At 39.4% G+C, this 18,856-nt stretch overlaps 1 protein-coding gene across 1 annotated transcript in view; it reads right to left on the minus strand.

Moving 5' to 3' along the window:
- The window catches only part of TENM1 (teneurin transmembrane protein 1), a 256,403-nt gene that overhangs the window by 142,962 nt on the left and 94,585 nt on the right, over positions 1-18,856 (minus strand). The window contains exon 4 of the mRNA XM_075107184.1: positions 8,923-9,161. Coding sequence (XP_074963285.1) covers positions 8,923-9,161 — 239 coding nt within the window. The remainder of the gene's footprint in view (positions 1-8,922; positions 9,162-18,856) is intronic.

The raw sequence follows: 18,856 nt of genomic DNA on the forward strand, positions 1-18,856 counted from the left end.
CATTTGCATTGTTGCTATTATTCATTTCCTGAGCGAGCATTTGCATGTGCTGCAGAGGTATGTCACAAAAAGCAAGGACTGAATATGTAATGCACCTTTTCCTACTGTATCTCTTTCCCAGATGACACACACTATGCATTTTGTCATCCATTTGCTCCAATTCGAATAGTTTGCTTGCTTTGTCTTCCTTCAGGCTGGGGAAGTGCTCTTGTTTTTACAGCTCTTGCCAAAGCTTGGCAAGCCAGCAAAACTATTTGTATGTATGCTTGACAGTCAGCTTCCTCCCTGAGAAACACCAACTGCACTGTAGAGATGACGGTCTCTGCCAGCCTTGGACTTCTCGTCCAAGATGACACAGGATACTGGTAGACCAGCTTCACATTAAACAACGTGCAAGACTGAACATTTGAACAACAAAGCACATCGCTATGAAAATAAGGTCTGCTTGGATTAAACTGAAGGACTTCTATCACTGCCAAAACCTGGTCATCTTGCAATCTTAAAACCAATCCCATTTTCAGTACATTAGCTACAGCTCTTGAGAAATTACCTTCAGATCCAGGTATCGCTCTGGTATTAACCAGACCACACACACCAGTAAAGCCATTAATTCTTAGAGATACACCTTTCAGAAGTTAACTACAGGGAATAATGTTAATTTAGCAGCCACAGAGCCTTACCTTGCCTCTTCATTTTCTGTGATACTTTTTTTTTTTTTTTTCTACCTAGGGTATAGATAATTCCTACAAAGCCTGTGTTTCCTACAACATACGTACATCATGTTTTAAAGACATATTTCACCGAATGAGATTAAATAAATTTTCAAATCTCTCTCTCTCAAATCTCTTTAGAAATAAATAGGCACGTTCTGATTTTCATTAAAAAGCTCAGAAGAACTTCTTTTTTGAGTCACTCTGTCTTTGATTTTTCTAGTGGATTTCTGGCTTTTGCTTTTCCCCATTTTCCCAATGGGGCAGAGAAGATGGTGTGGAATTCAACAGTGGGCCACAATGTCATTGCCCACAGCATAAACCCATTTGTAAGATTCTCAGCTGTATTTCCCATGTGTAATGCCCAGGTACAAGCGCCCCCTCCACAGACCAAGTAGATGACGACACCATCACTCTGTCCAACTTGGGACTGGGCTGGGTAAAAAGGAGGGAGATTCACTTTCTGATGAAGGACTCTGTCCTTTCCTTGAAGTTCAGCCTTCCAGACTGATGTTTACGCAAAAAGACACTGAGTACAGTACTTTTGCAGGCCGGCCTCTGACTAATGGTACCAAACCCCACCATTATGACTAAAGATGCATTATTTGATGTAGCTCAAGTTCCCACAGAACACACAAAAAACCAGCCTTTGAGGTTTTATGACTACACTGGTATTACAGAAAAAGCAAAAGCTACTTTGGCTTTGCCTACCTGGCATTCCAGAAAAATTCTGCAATCAGATATCTTGTATTTTGCAGCCTCTAAAATAGCTCAGCTGTTAGCAGGGTGCGTAAGGTCACTAGTGAGCTGCTACAGTTTCAAACAAAAACCAAGGACTACCGGGCAAGTGGAGATTAAACAGCTTGTTAGCAGCATCAGGGTGCTTCACAAATGCAAAATTCATACTTTGAGTTAGGAGGGGCTGTGGTGAGTCACCAGGAGCATCAGCCCATAACATCCCCTCATTGAACCTCTCATCTAAAAACTGCGTATCAATATTCTCTCCTTGCTGGTAGCAACCATGCTTCTTTACCTGGCATTCTTGAACTTCCAACTTGATTCCTCTGTTTCCTTGGTTCTTCCATTCTACTGCAAAGCTAATCTGAAAAGATATTCTTTCTTGGCTTGCTTGATCCTCCAGTATCCGCCCTCTACATTACATTATTACTTTGCTCTGTGTTATTTATGAGTTGCATTCTGCCACGAGCAGCGTTGTACATCGCTTTCACTACGGTGATCTGGAGGCAGGCAAATATATCTGAAGGCAAAATTTGATCTTCTTACATAACGTTTGGAGATAGAGCTTACACGATGGATGCCACCATACCTATATTTCATTTATATTTTATTAGATAGACCTATTTAATTCAGTTTCAGATAAAACTGTAACACAAAAGAGGACATACTTTTTTTTTTTTTTTTTTTACACAACACGCATTATGGATGTTATTGCAGATGCTAAATTTGGAGGGGTCTGTAGGCAGTGGAGCTAAAGAGACTGGAGGATGCCACAGGATTATGGTGAAGCTAAACTTCATCCTCAGTCATGCTGCCCTTGCCAGGCTGCACAGTGGAGCCGTGCTCAGGGTAACTTTAACTGACCTCTCTTGCAAATACAGAGGATTCTATTTGTAGTACAGAGCTTTTCTTGACTAATTTATTATGCTTCTTAGGTAAAAATTAATTATTATTAGGCAAAAACCAGATCTCTTGCAGAAGAAGATAAATTCAAGAAGATAAATTAGATCTTCTACCCTTCCCATAAACTTCCTTCATGGAACAACGCCATGAAAAGCTAGTGTGACTTCATCCTGCCTCAGGGACTTTCTCTATCCGGAGGCAGGTTTTTGGTTGCTTCACATTACTACTGTAAGCGAAACCAGTTGGTCCCTGTTCGGAAACAAAGCTTGGGCCTTTACTTCTGAAGTAAATGGCCAGATTGCTTATTTTGTGCAACATTTAAATGAAACAAACTGACACTTCCAGATCAGCTAACTCAGTCCCCACAATCCCGTGGCACACTTGAATAAATATTCACAAATATATAAGCATTTTTTTCAGGACTCGTTTTGCAAACTGGATTAACCCGCCATCTGCTACGAAGCCAATGATCTAATTTAATTTATTCTTATCTACCTTCTGTGTAAGCACAGCTTGTCAACTCCTGTGCTACACGTTTGGCAGAATATGAATAAGAGGCTTGGCTCCAGCGCAAAAGAGACTCTTGGTAGTGAGGAGATGTCGAAAAAGTCCTTTGCAATAAGCACTTATCAACCTGCAAGACGAACTTCAGAGGACAAAAATCCTACAAATGTGGAGTCTCTCCAAACTGGTGACCTCCAGTAAAGGCTTTTGTTTAGCTTTCTCTGCTGTTCACAGTTATTTTACAAAATCTCAGTAGAACATCCCCCTGAAGCCTAGACTTCAGACGAGCTGTAGTAGAATATGTATCAGCAGCTGACTAGTCTTTCTGCACCTGCTCTGACCAAGTGCCAGAAAAGTATTTATTTCCTATAACTGCTAGCAAGTTCTGCGTATAAAACTGGATTTCACTGTGGCATGAAGCCACAGGCGCATCAGTGCCTGAGTTCCAGTGGGGCGCTGTAAAGGTGAAGCAATGTGAAAATACCTGAACACAAATAACAGTCAGAATTAAAGTTCTGACCGTGACCTACAGAAGGGCCGTCCTCCTTTTGTACGCTCATTTTGTAAATAAAATGCTGTGTCATTCTGCTCTAACCAAATTTGAAAATTTGAGACTGTTACTATTATATTCAGTCTTATGAATATTTGGGGTTTGTTTTAAATCCATATTGAAGTGGTAAGTTATTTTGGACCATATATGGCCTTTCTTGAAATAAGGATTTTTCCATATATTAATTATAGCCATCTTAACTCGCAAGCATTCTCCTTTTTCTCAAGCAGTCTTCTCTTTATACTTAACATATTTTTATCCCTGAGAATAGAAATATCCCCTCCTTCCCTGCAATCCTCCTACCGGGACGTATAATGACTAGCATGGTTTCATTTTTCATTACTAAGTCAGACTTAAGAACAAACAAAACCTAATCTTAGACAACAGTACAATGTTGTCAGGCTTTCTTCTTAGTGTACTTAAAGATCTGTGACAATATCAAGTTCACCAGCCAGACCCAGGCTCAGAAAGAACACACACCATTATTTCCAGCTGCGAAACCCTGATGTACCTGTCCCAGCGAGAGCTGCCCCAATAAGGAGTTCAACAACATTCCAGAGTTGCACATCTGCATCGTGGCTGTTACATATTCCTGAAACGTTCAGCAACGTTTACTATACCACGATATTCTTCAGTGTAAAATCAGCAGATTTTCCCCTTGAGCCTTCTCTGCATAACTTCTAGTTCTCAGAGTTAAGGATTTCAGTTTCATATTGTATAAAGCTATGCAACCAATATTATAAATCTATGCACCGAGACACCTATGTCCTTAAAATTTGGCCTGGCTTTTCCCAGCGTTGAAACCATCACTCCTCTACCTTGTGCACAGCGTGAGAAATGACAGGTCATAATGGCAGACAGCAGAGAGGTTTTAATTTCCTCACCTTCCATGTGAATATAAGACCCAACACCCATCTCCAGTGCATACTCATAAATAATGATAATGCCATGAAGGATAGGGTGAACTTCATATTCATACCTGAGAACTCATTTGTATACAAAATAGTCATTTTGTAGTCAGGGATGGTTAAATCTAAGAACACGGGATGCAATTTTCAGAGGCACTGAACATTTGCATCTCCTGCTGAAATCAATAGGAACCGTGGGAGTTCAGCACCTTTGATCAATAGCACCAGTGATTTGCAAGTCCAAATCAGCTGCTGATAAAATGGTAAGGTATCACGGAAGAAAAATCCTACTTACTAACGGGCTAAAAATAACTGACAAGATGAGAAGCCACACCAACCACTGTATTGTACATAAAGAAAATGGTGTGGCGCTGAAAAATTACGGGAAAATATTTTATTTCTTATTCTACCTCTTGTATTTGCCTTGCTTACTCTTAAATTTTTGGTCACACTTCTTTAATTGCTGATGGCCTCTTAGGTTTTTATTGCAATGAGATAAAAAAAAGAGAATATTTACTATACCACTCCACAATGTTGCCTATTTTAAACTCTTTATAGCAACACAGCCCAAAAGATGAGCAGAAAGACACAGCTATTGAGTGCATTGACTCAAACTGGTAACTTCTTGTCTTTCATGTGATAATTACAAATCTATGCTATAGCCTTTGGCCATCACTACATACGCTGTGTCTGCTAGTCCTCGCTGTACTTACCAGATAAAATAAACCATTTAAAAGGTATTAGAGAAATTTCACTTTTCTTTTCCACACTGTCCTTTTTGCAAGGTGCCATCTCTGTAAGTAGCTGAGCCTGGACTGGTGACACGGATCCAGCTCAGTCCTTTCAAACACCCCATGCCAGAGAAATATACATCAACACATAGCCGGGGATTTATCCGTTTCTGTTTTACGATCAAAACCAGAAAAACTTTTAAGGTCACTGGATTTCAAGTATTTTCCCTCAAGATTTTTTTTTTTTTTAAATTTGGGCATTCATTTGCATAAATCTTTAAAACACACACGCTCGTACGCCCTCCAGACAGAGACAGATTCTGCCCGTTCCGTGTTGCCCTCTGAAGAGCAGATAGCTTGTTTTCCCTAGTCAGCCTTTCACTCCACCGGCAATTCCCCTCTGCCTTGACCGAAGGCTCTGCCCGCCTCCCACGGCCCCCGCCAGGCTCCCGGGAGCCGCCGGGGAAGCCGCTGCAGCCCGACGTGCCGACGGCACGCACCAACGCACCAGGGGAGCCCTGGTGGGCGTCCCCGCGGCTCACCTGCCTCTCTGCCCTCTTCGTGGGCAAACGCAAGCAGCTGTGCCCGAGACTGCCGTGAAGGCATTACGGTCCTCAATGTACGTGAAAGTACAGGAGAAGAAGAAGAAAAGTATGTACGCCCTTTATTTGATAGAAAGTAATTCAAAACACTGACAGCGTAGCGTGGAGACCAAACATCCACTTTGTGAAATGAGGTTTTTCTGGAGTAACTACTATGACTTCAGAACCTATTCACAGAAATTACTCCTGTTGAAGTGAAAATATGTGTTTTACTTGATAAACTAAATATTATGACTGAAGATTTTCAATGAATCAGCTGTTACACAACCATTTACAGCATTCTATAATTTCCTTACTGTCCATATAATAGCCAAATTTATTTCAGAAAGGACCAAATAATAAACACGGTGATTATAGGCCAAAAATGGAAGCATGAAGATAAAATATTTTTTTTAACTCTCCTTTAGTTCAAAGGAGAGAAAATACAGAAGAAATATGTGTTCTCAAGTAAAAGCTGCTCTACTGAGTCTCACTGATAATAGGGACAGAATAAAAAAATAAAAGCATAAAACCATTCTGCTGCTTTAACTTTTGACTGAGAAGAAATCACAGCTTTGAGCTAACTTTTGACTGAGAAGAAATCACAGCTCCGAGCACTCTGGCACGGGTCTCAGTTCGTTATAAGCGCCATTTGCAAATTTTTGATCTGGAGTAAGCGTTAGGGTTTCTAAGGCTTTGGGAATGTTCTGACTTGAGGTCAACATTTGGGCCTATTTTTAATAGTAACATGTAGCTCATGCATCTAACAGCAGTACAAGATATTTGAAAAAGCACCTATAAGTTGTTAGATAATGGAAAGAAAAAGCTTAATGTTAAATATTGATCTATGTTCGTTTGGCCTGAAATCACAGCGCATTATCAGTAAATGCAGACTATGCCATAAAATAAAATGGCGAAAATAATTTCACCTTTACATAGTCCCTCTTATTCTTCCAGTAACAACCACTGTGCTGATCCCAGGTTAAGTCTGATCCTGAAATTAAAGTGAGTTTTGTTTTGCAATTTGGGCCCAACTCTGTAGTCATTGCTCAGACATAACTCCCTCTGACTTGAAGGAAATCCTGCGGAGCGAGGACTGAGGGGCTTGAAACACGGTGACCAAAGACAAAATACTTGGGGGAGTGAATTTTAACTTGAGTGTTACATACAGTCTGGTTTTGTATATTCAGCTACTCTTATTTAAAACCTGCACATTTAAATTTCTTACATGAAAAGATATGCAAATATGAAACCCTACAGAGCAAGTGAACTTTGAAAATAGTTTATATGCTATTGCTCCTACCTAACAAAAGGGAAAGCACTAAGGTACCTGACTCATAAGAACAGACCATGAACTTACTTAAATATTTAACCAACTAGAAAGGGGCAGCATGAATATTAATTTGGAATAAACTAACCTGAATCTGCAGGAACGTTTATGCAACTGTAACAATTCTGGGGCCAACAAGAGGAAATAATGGCGTCTTGGAAAATTTTCCAAATCAGAATTCCTGGTTCAGAGATTTATATTTCACTATAGAAAACATAACTAGAAATAATTTATAAAATACGAAGATATCTTCATTTTACCTAGTTCTGCCCAACAAAAGAAAACATGTTACACCTTTATGTTACCACACAGGATCTGTACACAGGCACGTCTACAGGGAATTCATATAGAGCTTTTCAATTCACAGTGACATGGAGCGCTTACAGCCTCTCAGGCTGACGACGTGCAGCAGTATATTTCTAGAAAGTGAAAAAAAGCTCACTTGCAGACTGAAATCTAAGCAGGGATGAAAAAGACAGTGCTTCATCCAGATAAAATCGAAATGGTGTGGGTGGGATATATATGTGGCAAACAGATGAGGCTGCAAAAATTATACAGCCAGTCCTAACCGAGGGCATATGCTCACCAGCTGTTATGTAAATCTGCAATTAATGTAGCTTACTAGATCCTCAGGTGCTTTCAAATAATCATACACCAGAAATGATCAAATCTGCTTTCCCATCTGCATTAGATGAGGTTGTTAGGAAAAATCCCTCCTGATGAGCATCTCACTGACAGTAACCATAACTTTGTCACCAAAAATCCAGTTTTGTTTGGACCAAAAAAACCAGTGGAAAACAAAAATGACTGAAAAATGTAATAATTTTCACTACAAAGACATTTATTCAGAGATTACAGAAAATCAGTGGCCACTTCTCGGTTTGGGGTACCTGTACTTGTATTGCTGTACAAGTTTTACCAAGCACAAACCACTCTTCCAGGCAAACCCAGAGTCATTCCCACTCAAGCTACAAGACTTTGGGGATAGTTTGGCTCCTGCCCACCTCTGAACGGGCAACTAAACAAACCAAGAGTGCGTGTGCTAAAGTGCGTCACACAAGCAGAAAGTAATTAGCTTTCTCTAGGTTTACAGAAGCCACAGTCGCATTCTAGGATTCTACATGACGACTGGCAATACTTTCAATTCAGATTGAAAAACCAAAGCGATAATTAATGTTCAGCCAAAATCTCATATAGTAAGTCACAAAGACTTGCTCTCCCATGTTTGACCGTACTGACATCAACTCCAAGCCCACCTCTGATACATCTATCTTCCAAAAAATAAGGAAGGCATTTCTAGCTACTTGGATAAATCCTGCCAATCTTTCGTGATAACAAAATTGCAAAGTTAGGTACTTACAGAGATGAGCTGGAAATTAATAACTGCACTTCAATCTAAGTTTTGTCTGAAACATCAATTCAATAAGGGGACAGCAAAATATATCTTAGAAATCTGGTGTAAGATACTACATATTTTAAAGCTAGCTGTCATCCTAGCCAATGATATAAGAATTGGAAAAAATGCAATATTTAAATTGTGATCAGGCTGAAGAAATGAAATAAAGGTAGCAAGGCAAACTACAATTAAGCATTATCAGTCTTTTCCAAATAATTCTTTAAGAGCAACAATGTTGTAAGGCTTAATATGAAAATCAAATGTTTAATTTAAGAAAAATATCACAGCAATTAAAATCAGTAGGAGTCCTCTGCTAGTATAAACATGTCATCTTGAATAATATTTCTTTCTCTATTAGGCAGTATCAAGGTTAACAGAGTAGAAAGTTAATGAGAATTCCATGTTGTATTCAACCTCTGGCCAACCTAGCATTTTGTTCACCAGAATTTACAAAGCACCCAATAGCAAACATTATTAGTAAAACATGATTTGTATTAGTGTAAAAGCAAGCACGACAAGGGAACAGAAAAGGTAAAGAATAATTCAGCATAGAAAAGAAAGAGAGGCTTACCGATAACATAGGCTAGCAACAAGGCCAGGGTAACGGTAATAGCAGTAGCACTCAAAGCAGTGCACTTCCAGTTGCAACACCTGTAAGGTTTGTTAAAAGTGAAGGCAGGTCTAGAAAAGGTACTTCTAGGAAGAGGCCTAGGAGGTGGAGAGTAAACAGTATTGGATGTTAGAGGATAGTTCTGACTGGCCGCGCTGAAGATAGCTGAAGACCCAGATCCATGTTTAAATAGGAAATGCCTACGAAAAGAAGACAAAGAACCATGTTGTAAAAACCACTTTGTGATTTAAGAAGTGAAAGGAACTATATAAGCACTGTACGATAAATACTGCATATACCCACAGAAAATATTAAAGACAGGAAAATGCGTATCTGAACACCTTCTGTACTGGAAGTTTTTCGACCGCACCACAAGATTTCCAGCAATTTTTTAGTGAAACAATATAAGGTAAACGAATTCTAACCTATCCTCCCAGTGGTCCAGAGCAATGCTGAGGACAGGTTATTGCTCAGTACAGTACCTACGGGTCCTCCAACATGTGCAGCCCCTGTGTGCATCGTTACACAGTGTGCCTGAGACGTGGGAATTGTTGCCAGCAGCACCCGCTCCGTCCACAAGCACACAGGTGGGTTTCTCTCACCAAGAGTACAAAAAAAGTGCAGCAGCCACTACCACTCTGAATATTTATTTTTACTATGGATTCTCTCCACAGTATAGGAAATAACAAAACAGGGAAAAGAGGAAAAGAGAAAAAGAGAAGAAGAAAGAAGAGAAAAAGAGAGAAGAGAGCGAGAAAGAAGAAGAGGAGCGAGAAAAAGGAAAGGGAGAGGCAAAGGGAGCGGCAAAGGGAGGAAAAAATGGAAATAAGTGACTTCTTAGTGGAAAATTTACAAGGATAATCCATTTTGAAGGACTGTATTACTGCATAGGTGAGTACAATGCCTTCAGTATTCTTAACTGAGCTATTTTGAGAGCAGTTTTTCTTCAAATGCTTTTGCCTACTGCAGTGATTTTCAAACATACTAAGAAAGAATTCATTTGGAGACCTATTCCAGCATATTTTGGAAGACTGATTGCCTTCAAGAAAAAATAGCAAAGACCTACATTAGCACAAGAAATAAGGTACAGAAATGTGCCTTGCAGAATGGGCTCTGGCGCAGAAACGTAGAGCGGTTGTCTATAGGAAGACGGATGGTTTTCAGGACTGCAAGTGCTCTCCAAGAGAGTTTGGGAAAGGATATTCAATTTTAAGCAATAACTTACTGTACTATGTGCTCAGAAATTGTGGCAAAAAGGAGACATTCAAGGCCGACCATACCAACCACATATTCTTTTGGAAACACCAACTTTCTTTGGACCTTCTTTCCTTCGCTTCATGCAGGTGAGCAAGCTGCTTCAGTGCACTCTTTTCTGACAGGCGCACGTCTACATCTCACGCACCCAAAGAAGTCTGGAGTATCTCGGTGTTCCTCTGTCTCCAGCCACAAGGTCTGAGCTGAGAAAGCATGTGAAGGGGCACTGATACTACCTGGCTTGCAAGAACAAGGGCTGCCTCGGCCACAGGGCTGCCGCTAGAGTATTGCCTGCATCTCTGTAGCCTTTCTGCTGAGTTCCCCAACTCAGGAAGGCATTTCCTGGAGAACAGCATCCAACTCTCCCGAGCTTGCCAGTTCTCTGCTTTGGGAGCCATACACTGGTGTGAAGCAATGACCCACCTGCAGTTCACGTGCTTTGAACCGTGCCCTGTTCATACGAGCTCCCAGCTGAGTAAGAGCATCTGTGACCATTGCTGCCGTTGGTTCCTACACAACCCATTGCTCTGTTCTTCCATCACCTGAGAGGTGTGCAAGTGCTCTGTGGACCCCAGGCAAGCACTACCGTGCCACCTGTGCTGGGGGTGCAAGTTGCCCTCAGTTGTTTCTGCCAAAAGTGGAGGAGGGTCTCGCATTTAGAATCACGGGGCACTGTGATGCCTGCAAGGCAAAAGCCGCTGACACACTCCACAGCTGTGGTTAGCTGGCCAATGTTGACATGGTCAAGAATCTTCCCAATGACAAATGTACCTCTACACCTTCAGCAAGGCACAAGACAAGTTTTTGAATACATATATGGATCAATCAATTCTGCCACTAGAATTGCTTTGATGGATTCACAGCAGGATGTACATAGGATCAAACCTCAAGAATATGAAACATGATTATACTGTGACATTTGACTTTAAGAATATTGTAAATACATGTTCCTGAAAAGGTAATTGCTAAAATGGTGTAATGAGTATATTATGTATTTCCATTACAAGATTTTAAAAGAAAGGTTACAGTTCTCAAAATGCCAGATTATCGAAAATAAAAAGGTATAACAGAGCAGTTTTACCTTTTAAAGGGCCTTTTATTCAGGCAGTTACATAAAAAAGAAGGTAAATGAGAACACCGGTTAGCTTGTGTTACAGATTACAGTGCCTACATATTGGGAGTCTTCTGACAAAGCATGAGAATGACATTTTTCTGTTGCTTATATTGAGTTTTTCCTGCTTCATACTTATTACCCAAGTAAGCGGCACTCAGACAAAAGGAAGGACAACTGAAGCTGACTGAGCACAGCATCCTGGCATTATATGAGAGAACACATTCTAGTTTTCTTTCCCACTGACTTTCAGAGTTGTAGATATACACATTATATAGGTGGCAATGCTCTAAACATGGTAATGTTACTCCTAACTATTTTAGCTCAAAAATTCCCAACTCAAATACAACAAAATAATAAATTCAGACGAAGTAACATAACTGTCTGCAGGACTATATAAATCTGCTTCCTTCATATCAGGCCATGAGAATACAGTTGGTTATTCTGGCTTCAGTGCTTCGCTGTCACACATGAAGGCTTCTGCAAGTAGGCGAAGCCTTACTTTTCAGTCAGCAGTTAACAAGATACATAGTCACTTAGACTTCTGGTAGGAAAGACCATCACAGCAAAACTCCTACTGGTATTCAAGGAAGCAGAAGGAGAATTACCATTTAAAATAAGTAGTATGTTATTATATATAAGCATATACATATATAAAGTATATATACATATATGCACAAAAAAATATATATAGGCAGTCGATGGTTCTTTACCTGCTTTACATTATCAAGACTTAGGGAAAAAAACCTACTTATTTGATAATTTCTTACTTAAATTTTTTTGGAAATTACAGCAAAATGGTCTGATATTGGCAGTATTGATTGTCCTTTATGGTGCAGAGCTCAAAGACGTCAGAGGTAAAGGGAAGGAAATGCTGAACTGAAAGTTATTATTAAGGCTCTAACAGCCTTGCAATCAATAGCCAGGAATAATTTCATTCTTTTGCACAGGGATTTATAAATGTGGCTTCACAGCCTGATGGCAAAACGCTGGTGTGCAGAGGGCTTGCTTTATTAGCAGAAGAGTGCACAGAAGCTGGATCCAGCTCCCACCCTGTTAGATGACTCCATTCACACAGAGGAGAATTTACAGAGCTCTAACCTGTTGGAATAGAACTGAGGTTCTGAGGCAATGCTACACTGAAACCGAGCTACCAGTGAAATAATGTTAGGAAAAATATTAAAAATCACAATTGTTTATATCTTCCGTTTTGGGGAGAGTATACTGAGCACCCAAAGACATTTCTTTAGAATTTGAAAAACACTGGTGGCACAAAGACAAATTTCCACAGCTAGGCTGCGATTATATTCTCATAAACTCAGACGACTTCTCACCTGTCTGAGCACGCCACTGCTCCCAAAGGACGTTAGGACACACTAAACTGTTGCTATGAATTGTATAAAATCAGGCGCTCTCTCTAAAGAGCAAAATAATAAAAATTGCAGTTCAAAAGTTTAGATGTGACTGCAGCCTGGTGTGTGATTTAATATTCGATCTAAGAGGAAAAACTAAGGTATGTCTTCCTTTTTTTGTAAATTGGGAGCACAAGAAAAATGAGAGAAATTATAAGGATAATTGATAAGACCACTTGTTCCAAGTGGGAAAGTTCTAATGTTCACAAAAACATCAAAATAATCCATAAAGACGACGATAATGTTATCTTAAAACCAGAAATACAGGACATAATCTAAAAGGCATTTGTTTGTGAAATAAAATTCACTTATTATTACACTGATAATTCCAACACATAAATGAATACGAAGACATTGCCTCTTTAAGGCAACCACAACATCTGCTTGCCTATCTACGCATTTGTTCATCTCTACAAATGTAAGACTTTCAAACTTCGAATCCTCTCAAGCAAAGTTTACTGGCAGGAAAAGATCCCACTAGATGCATAAAAATTGGGGGGGGGGGGGAGGACAGGACTAAACCCCCCAAAACCCCAACAAAACCAGCAAAAGCCCCAGTGAGCTCCCATTTCTAAACTCGGCTTTTTGTCCCCTCTAAGCCCCTCCAGCCACCCACCCAGCGCGGCGCAGGGTGGCGAACGCAGCAGGATACACCCTGGCTGACCAACAGCTACCTCTGACCCTGCTGCACTGACATGCCCCGTAAAGTGATGTGGGCTGAGGGAAGGGAGTTATTGGGGAGCGCAGGTGACAGAAGGCACGAAGTCAGACCTCTCGGTCCTGCTGATCACAGCATAGCTTGCTTTCTGTAAAGAAGCAGTTTCATGTGGCTCATCTAAGTGCTCTTGTTCAACCTCAAGAGGAATGGTATATAACTCCAAGAGCGCAGTTCATACAAAAATGATGAATTCTCAGCTAAAAGAAGGTTAGAGAACAGGAGTTCACTTCTTTTTTTACACCCTTCTCAGGTTGTTTTGTTATGTACTTTTGGCTTCTTATCTGGAATGGTAATTTAAGTTTTGTAAAAGCTACACATGAAGCAACATCCCAACTCGATTCGTGTGGCAGTAACGTAATAGTATTATAGAAACCAGATTAACCCTACACAAAATTCCTTAATTAAATTCTGAGAAAGTATTTTTATATCCCAGTACTGTAGTAACGTCCCTCAGCTTTGTCACGGGCTTGATATCACTTCTGTAAGATCTACATGTTTACCCTGTGCCTAGCGTCTGTAGGCCTAGAAGTCCACCTTCATTTGTGCCTATAACGTTTCTCCTTCTACCTCCATTAAAAACTATAGGTTTTTGAAAGGGAAAAAAAAGGAAGAACAAAAGCAGATTTGAAAGTGAACCACTTTCAAATGAGTTAGTAGAAACACAAATCTTGCAATACTTTGGCCAAAACATTAGTCTGCATTTCTCCTGGATAAATCAAGTAGGAACACATTTGTACTTGTATGTATTTACATTCTAGAAATAGTTACCTAAAGTGTTAGAAATTGCTGCATAGCTATGTGATAGGAAAAATACAGAGTCTTCAGTTTGATCACTTCATTTTTTTCAATTTCTTTTCAGCTAAAGTCTATAACTGCATATAATACATATAACTATTGTTAAATATATCATTGCATATCTATACCAACGTTTAAGCAAGCAATTGAAGTAATTCTTTTATATGTCAACAGATGTGCACAGGGAATTTTTAAGAGGCATAGTAGTTGAAACATAAGAAGGATTCTGATTTTGGGCATAACCAGAAAAGTACATAAAGACGGTGGCCAAAAGGGATTTGGAGCTGATACAGTTGCCCATCTACTTTGGCAAACACCAACCATGAGCCCGTTGTTACCTGATCCTTTTAAGTCACCTAATATTTCCTGTGACAGTGGGAAGAAGCAGAAGTTCGCTCTTTCCTGGTTTTCTATCCATCCTATTCTGTACCCAAGTGGGAGGGGAAAGAAAAGAAAACTTCTAAACTTAGATAATAATCAGAATATGAGCCTCTGTTTATAAATCTTGCCTACGGTACTCAGGAAGCTATATGGCATAAAAACAAGACACCTGCTTGACAATAAGGACACGTGCACTCTACCTGCAACTTGAAAACCAACCCAGCAAAAACTATGTGCATGTAAGACATGACTTAAAATTATAGGTCACATTCTATCTATAACTATATCTGCCTTGTTATACTTCGTGTACAAGAACTGTAGGAACAAGAATGTTTATGGCTGAAAGAAGAGGGAAATGGCCATGAAAGCTATTTATCTAATTTATTTCATCATTCTAATTTTACATGCATAATTGAAATACATTTGAAACCCCCTAGAGATTTGTCTTTGGGAGTAGAACAGCTTTGTTGAAATCTCCTCTTTGAGCTGGACTTGCCTTTTGAATCATTCACATGCAATTGCTTCCTTTTGTTCACTCATGTTTTCTTTACATAGTGTTTGAAAACTTAGCCCTGTGACCCTGGATGTGAAAAGATGTAAAAAAGAATCTGTATCCTTTACTTTTCGCGTCAGTAGAGAACAACAGGTGACGTGATGTTGACTCACGTGTCCGTTGTTGCTGTAGGCAAGCTAAGCCTGTTAACCAGGTGACTAAATTTTCAAGTCTTTGGCAGAAATCTGGGACAATAATTACACAAATATAGGACAGTGCCAAAATCAATCAAGAACAGCTTCTACGTGGAACAATTGTCCAAAATACAACTGTCTTCTGGTTTCATTGGCTATTTAGGGGTGTGTGGGTGTGTGGGGGTGTGTGTGTGAAGGAAGATAAAACAAAAACTACCACCCTGGGACATAAGTTACCCTTGTATAGATCAGTATGGGCTTTATTATCATGATACATGGTGACATTGCTACGTTAATCCAGTAGTCTTCAAAACTCTTTTTCTGTGGCTCAGAAGTTTCCTTTAGCACTCCGACCCAAACACTGGCTGACTAAAACTGATCAATGCATACAGAGATCCATGGGGTAAGGAAGGAATAAGCTTGTGGTTTGCTCTAATTTTTTTTCAAGAAATTTTAAATTTTTGATGTGGAAAAATGAGCAAAAATAGTGCTAACAATAATATTTACAGAAGTTGTATAAAAAATCATATATAATATTTGCAGAGTAGTTTGAAACCATGAATCAAGAAGGATCAAAATAGCGAAATTGTAATTTTGTTGCTAATATTCTGTGGTTAGAAGCACGGTTAAAACAAAGAATGGAATGAGATAACTGAAGCAGGAGTAGTTGCCCCACAGTCCTCTTTGCCATGAATTTCCTCCTGTGGGTATTCACGCATATTCTCACTGACTTTTATTACTAGCATTCAAGGCTCCTTCTAAATACCTACACTTACACACATATGGTGTAAGGCCAAGCTGTACAGCCACCTTAACAAATAACACGAATTTTACTTGACAAGAGGTGTACCACAGTAACTGTGTGAACACTACCTAGTCTTCCAGAACAGATCTCCGAGAAGTAGCTGTCCAGGGGATAGATGCACATTTCCAAGCAATACCATTACACATACATATGTGATTTTCTTTGAAATGAGGAGAGAGAATCTTTTCCATATCTCTGACCCTTTCTCACAGCCTCTGTTTTCCAAATCGGCCTAGACCCTTTGTAATAACCTGTAATTATCGTTCTCTTTCAAAATAATATTCCATCTGTTTCTGGTTTTGTAGAGGAGAACACTGTTTCATAGAAAGCTAACAGGCCGCTTGCTTACTGGTGGCCATAAAATAACATACCTTTCCTTTTACTTATAACTTTATATGCTATTCCATTATTCTTTGCTCATTATTTTGAATATCTGCAGCGTGAAAGTTCCTACATTCAGCCTGCATAAAAACCCCTTACACATACAAACACCATCCCACTGCTCCAGGGAAGCCCACACCAGAGCTTCTCCCAAAGGAAGAACTCAGTAGAGGATATAAACAACTTAAACCTCCTTATTGTCCTTAGTGACTGGATCTCAAATTATCAGAAGGAGGACCCTCAAGTGCCATCGCTGCTGACATGGAAATTGTCCTTCATTGTAGCTGACAAACGTCTATATTTTTATTTCCATAAAAGATGCTTTCATTCTCGCATTATTAAATTTAGGGTCATATTTATAGCTTTTATTTTAAGTTCATGGTCATATTTACAGTTTTAAATTTATCTTTTACAACTCAGAAGTCTTAAATATTTTTAGATCTTTTCTGCTGTGCGGTGAAAACACATGGGACTTGGACTGAATTTAAAACCCTTGCCATGTGCTTGTTTTTAATATGGTGAGCCACTCTATAAGTTAGATTTATTGTTTAATTAGTTAGAAAATGACAAAATACAAGTGAAATGTCATAACAGCAAAGACTGACCAACATGATTTGAAGGAAGGACCACAAACTAAGCCCTCCCCTGCATTTAGTCCTGGAATAACCTCAAGCCCGGTCATTTAACTCAGGAGCAGGCCCCATTCGCAAACAAGTTCCTAATGAACTGCATTGCTCAAACAGTAATTGTCTCCCTGCTTGGTGGTTTATGATCATCAACACCTGTGTGCCTCGGGAGCTGTAAAAACCATTCTGTTTGCTATGGAAACCTCACACAGGGAAAAAGGCAGGCACAAAAGTGCTCTCTGTGTCTCTGCGCCGGGGGCGAGATTCACAAGATGCTCAAATGAAGAGGCCAAGGAGGAAGAATAAACCTTCCAAGAGCTCACACTGAACCACGTGTGTATTTATACATACGTCTTTAATTATTTCCGCTTTTAGCGCTACTCCAGCTTAAACAGAAAGCGCGTGTGTAGAGGTTTCTGACTTGAAAGGCTATCAATGTACTTTTTGAAGAGCACAAATAATTACAAGCTTGATTAAAAAGGAACAAGGGAAACCCATAGTACAGAATAAATCTCTTGATAAGTGAGAGCTGTCGAGATCTCCCCTATACTAAACAGAATTATACACAAGATGATATTTTTGCAACTACCTAGATTTCTGTGTTCTTAAATATGCACCTTAAATAATTATATAATGCAGAAAAGAACGACTCCGTCTGGAGGAGGAGCTGAATAAACTTCCTGAACTCCGAAACTTGCGAAGTTTTTAAGTGTTTAGAGATATAATCAAACTTTAGGGCTCTGAAATTTTACTGAATTTTAACTGAAAATCATAACTGCCTTGAACACCAAATACTTCCCTTATTATTCCAGTACTTCAAAGTTTTATATAAATTAATGATAATTGAATCTCAGGTTCATGGTCCGGTACCTCACTGTCCCCTTAGAGGAGCTATTACCATGGTGATAAGATTGCTTAAATTAAGCTGTCTTTTTCCACAGTCCTTGGCTCATTGCCAGTGCAGTGAAGGGAGATTTCAGTCCATTCAGCACAGCATTAACCTTACTGCCAACACTGCTAAATGGGTTAGAGGAACTGGAAAGAAATTTGTTTTAAAAAAAGGAAGGAACAAGCAGATATGGAAAATACTGAGGCACAGAACAGGACTAAAAATAAACGCTTTGAAACAAAACAAAAATCAGCTAGGTTGATATTTAGACAGAAAACGTGAAAGTTCTAATGCTTGGGTAATCTAAATGCAAAACTTTACTCAAAATAAGTGTGTCCAATGGTTTATCCAGTGGTTTATCCATGAGGAAATTGTAACAGACTGAAGGGAGGACCAGAAGTTATCTCTTTAGGTATATCCCTGTTTAACGTCTAGTTTTTTCTTCTTGTTTGGGAATTGGACTGAAGTGCGAAAATAAATAGCAACCACCAGAAAAAAAGAACCCACAAAAAAAGCAAGCTATGGAAACAAATACTGAGTCAACTAACAGGGCATGGAGAAAATGAAAAACATTCCTTTGAATTGCCAGGGTTTAATACATACTCTGTAAAAAGTCGTAAGCTATGTTCAGATGGGGCTGTCAGAGATAATGACAATGTATTACACTGTAAATCATACGATTTGAAACATTAGAGCAAAGTATCTATGAAACCTGAAAAAACAATTATTTTAGTGGAAAGGAAGGGAATAGGCAATAGGTTGCAAGTACTTTATTCTGGGGGAGAAGAAAAAAATCAATTTATGTAAGAGCCCAATAATATTATCCTAAAAAAGAA

The sequence above is a fragment of the Phalacrocorax aristotelis genome, chromosome 11 (genome assembly GCF_949628215.1).
Source record: "Phalacrocorax aristotelis chromosome 11, bGulAri2.1, whole genome shotgun sequence".
NCBI lineage: Eukaryota > Metazoa > Chordata > Aves > Suliformes > Phalacrocoracidae > Phalacrocorax > Phalacrocorax aristotelis.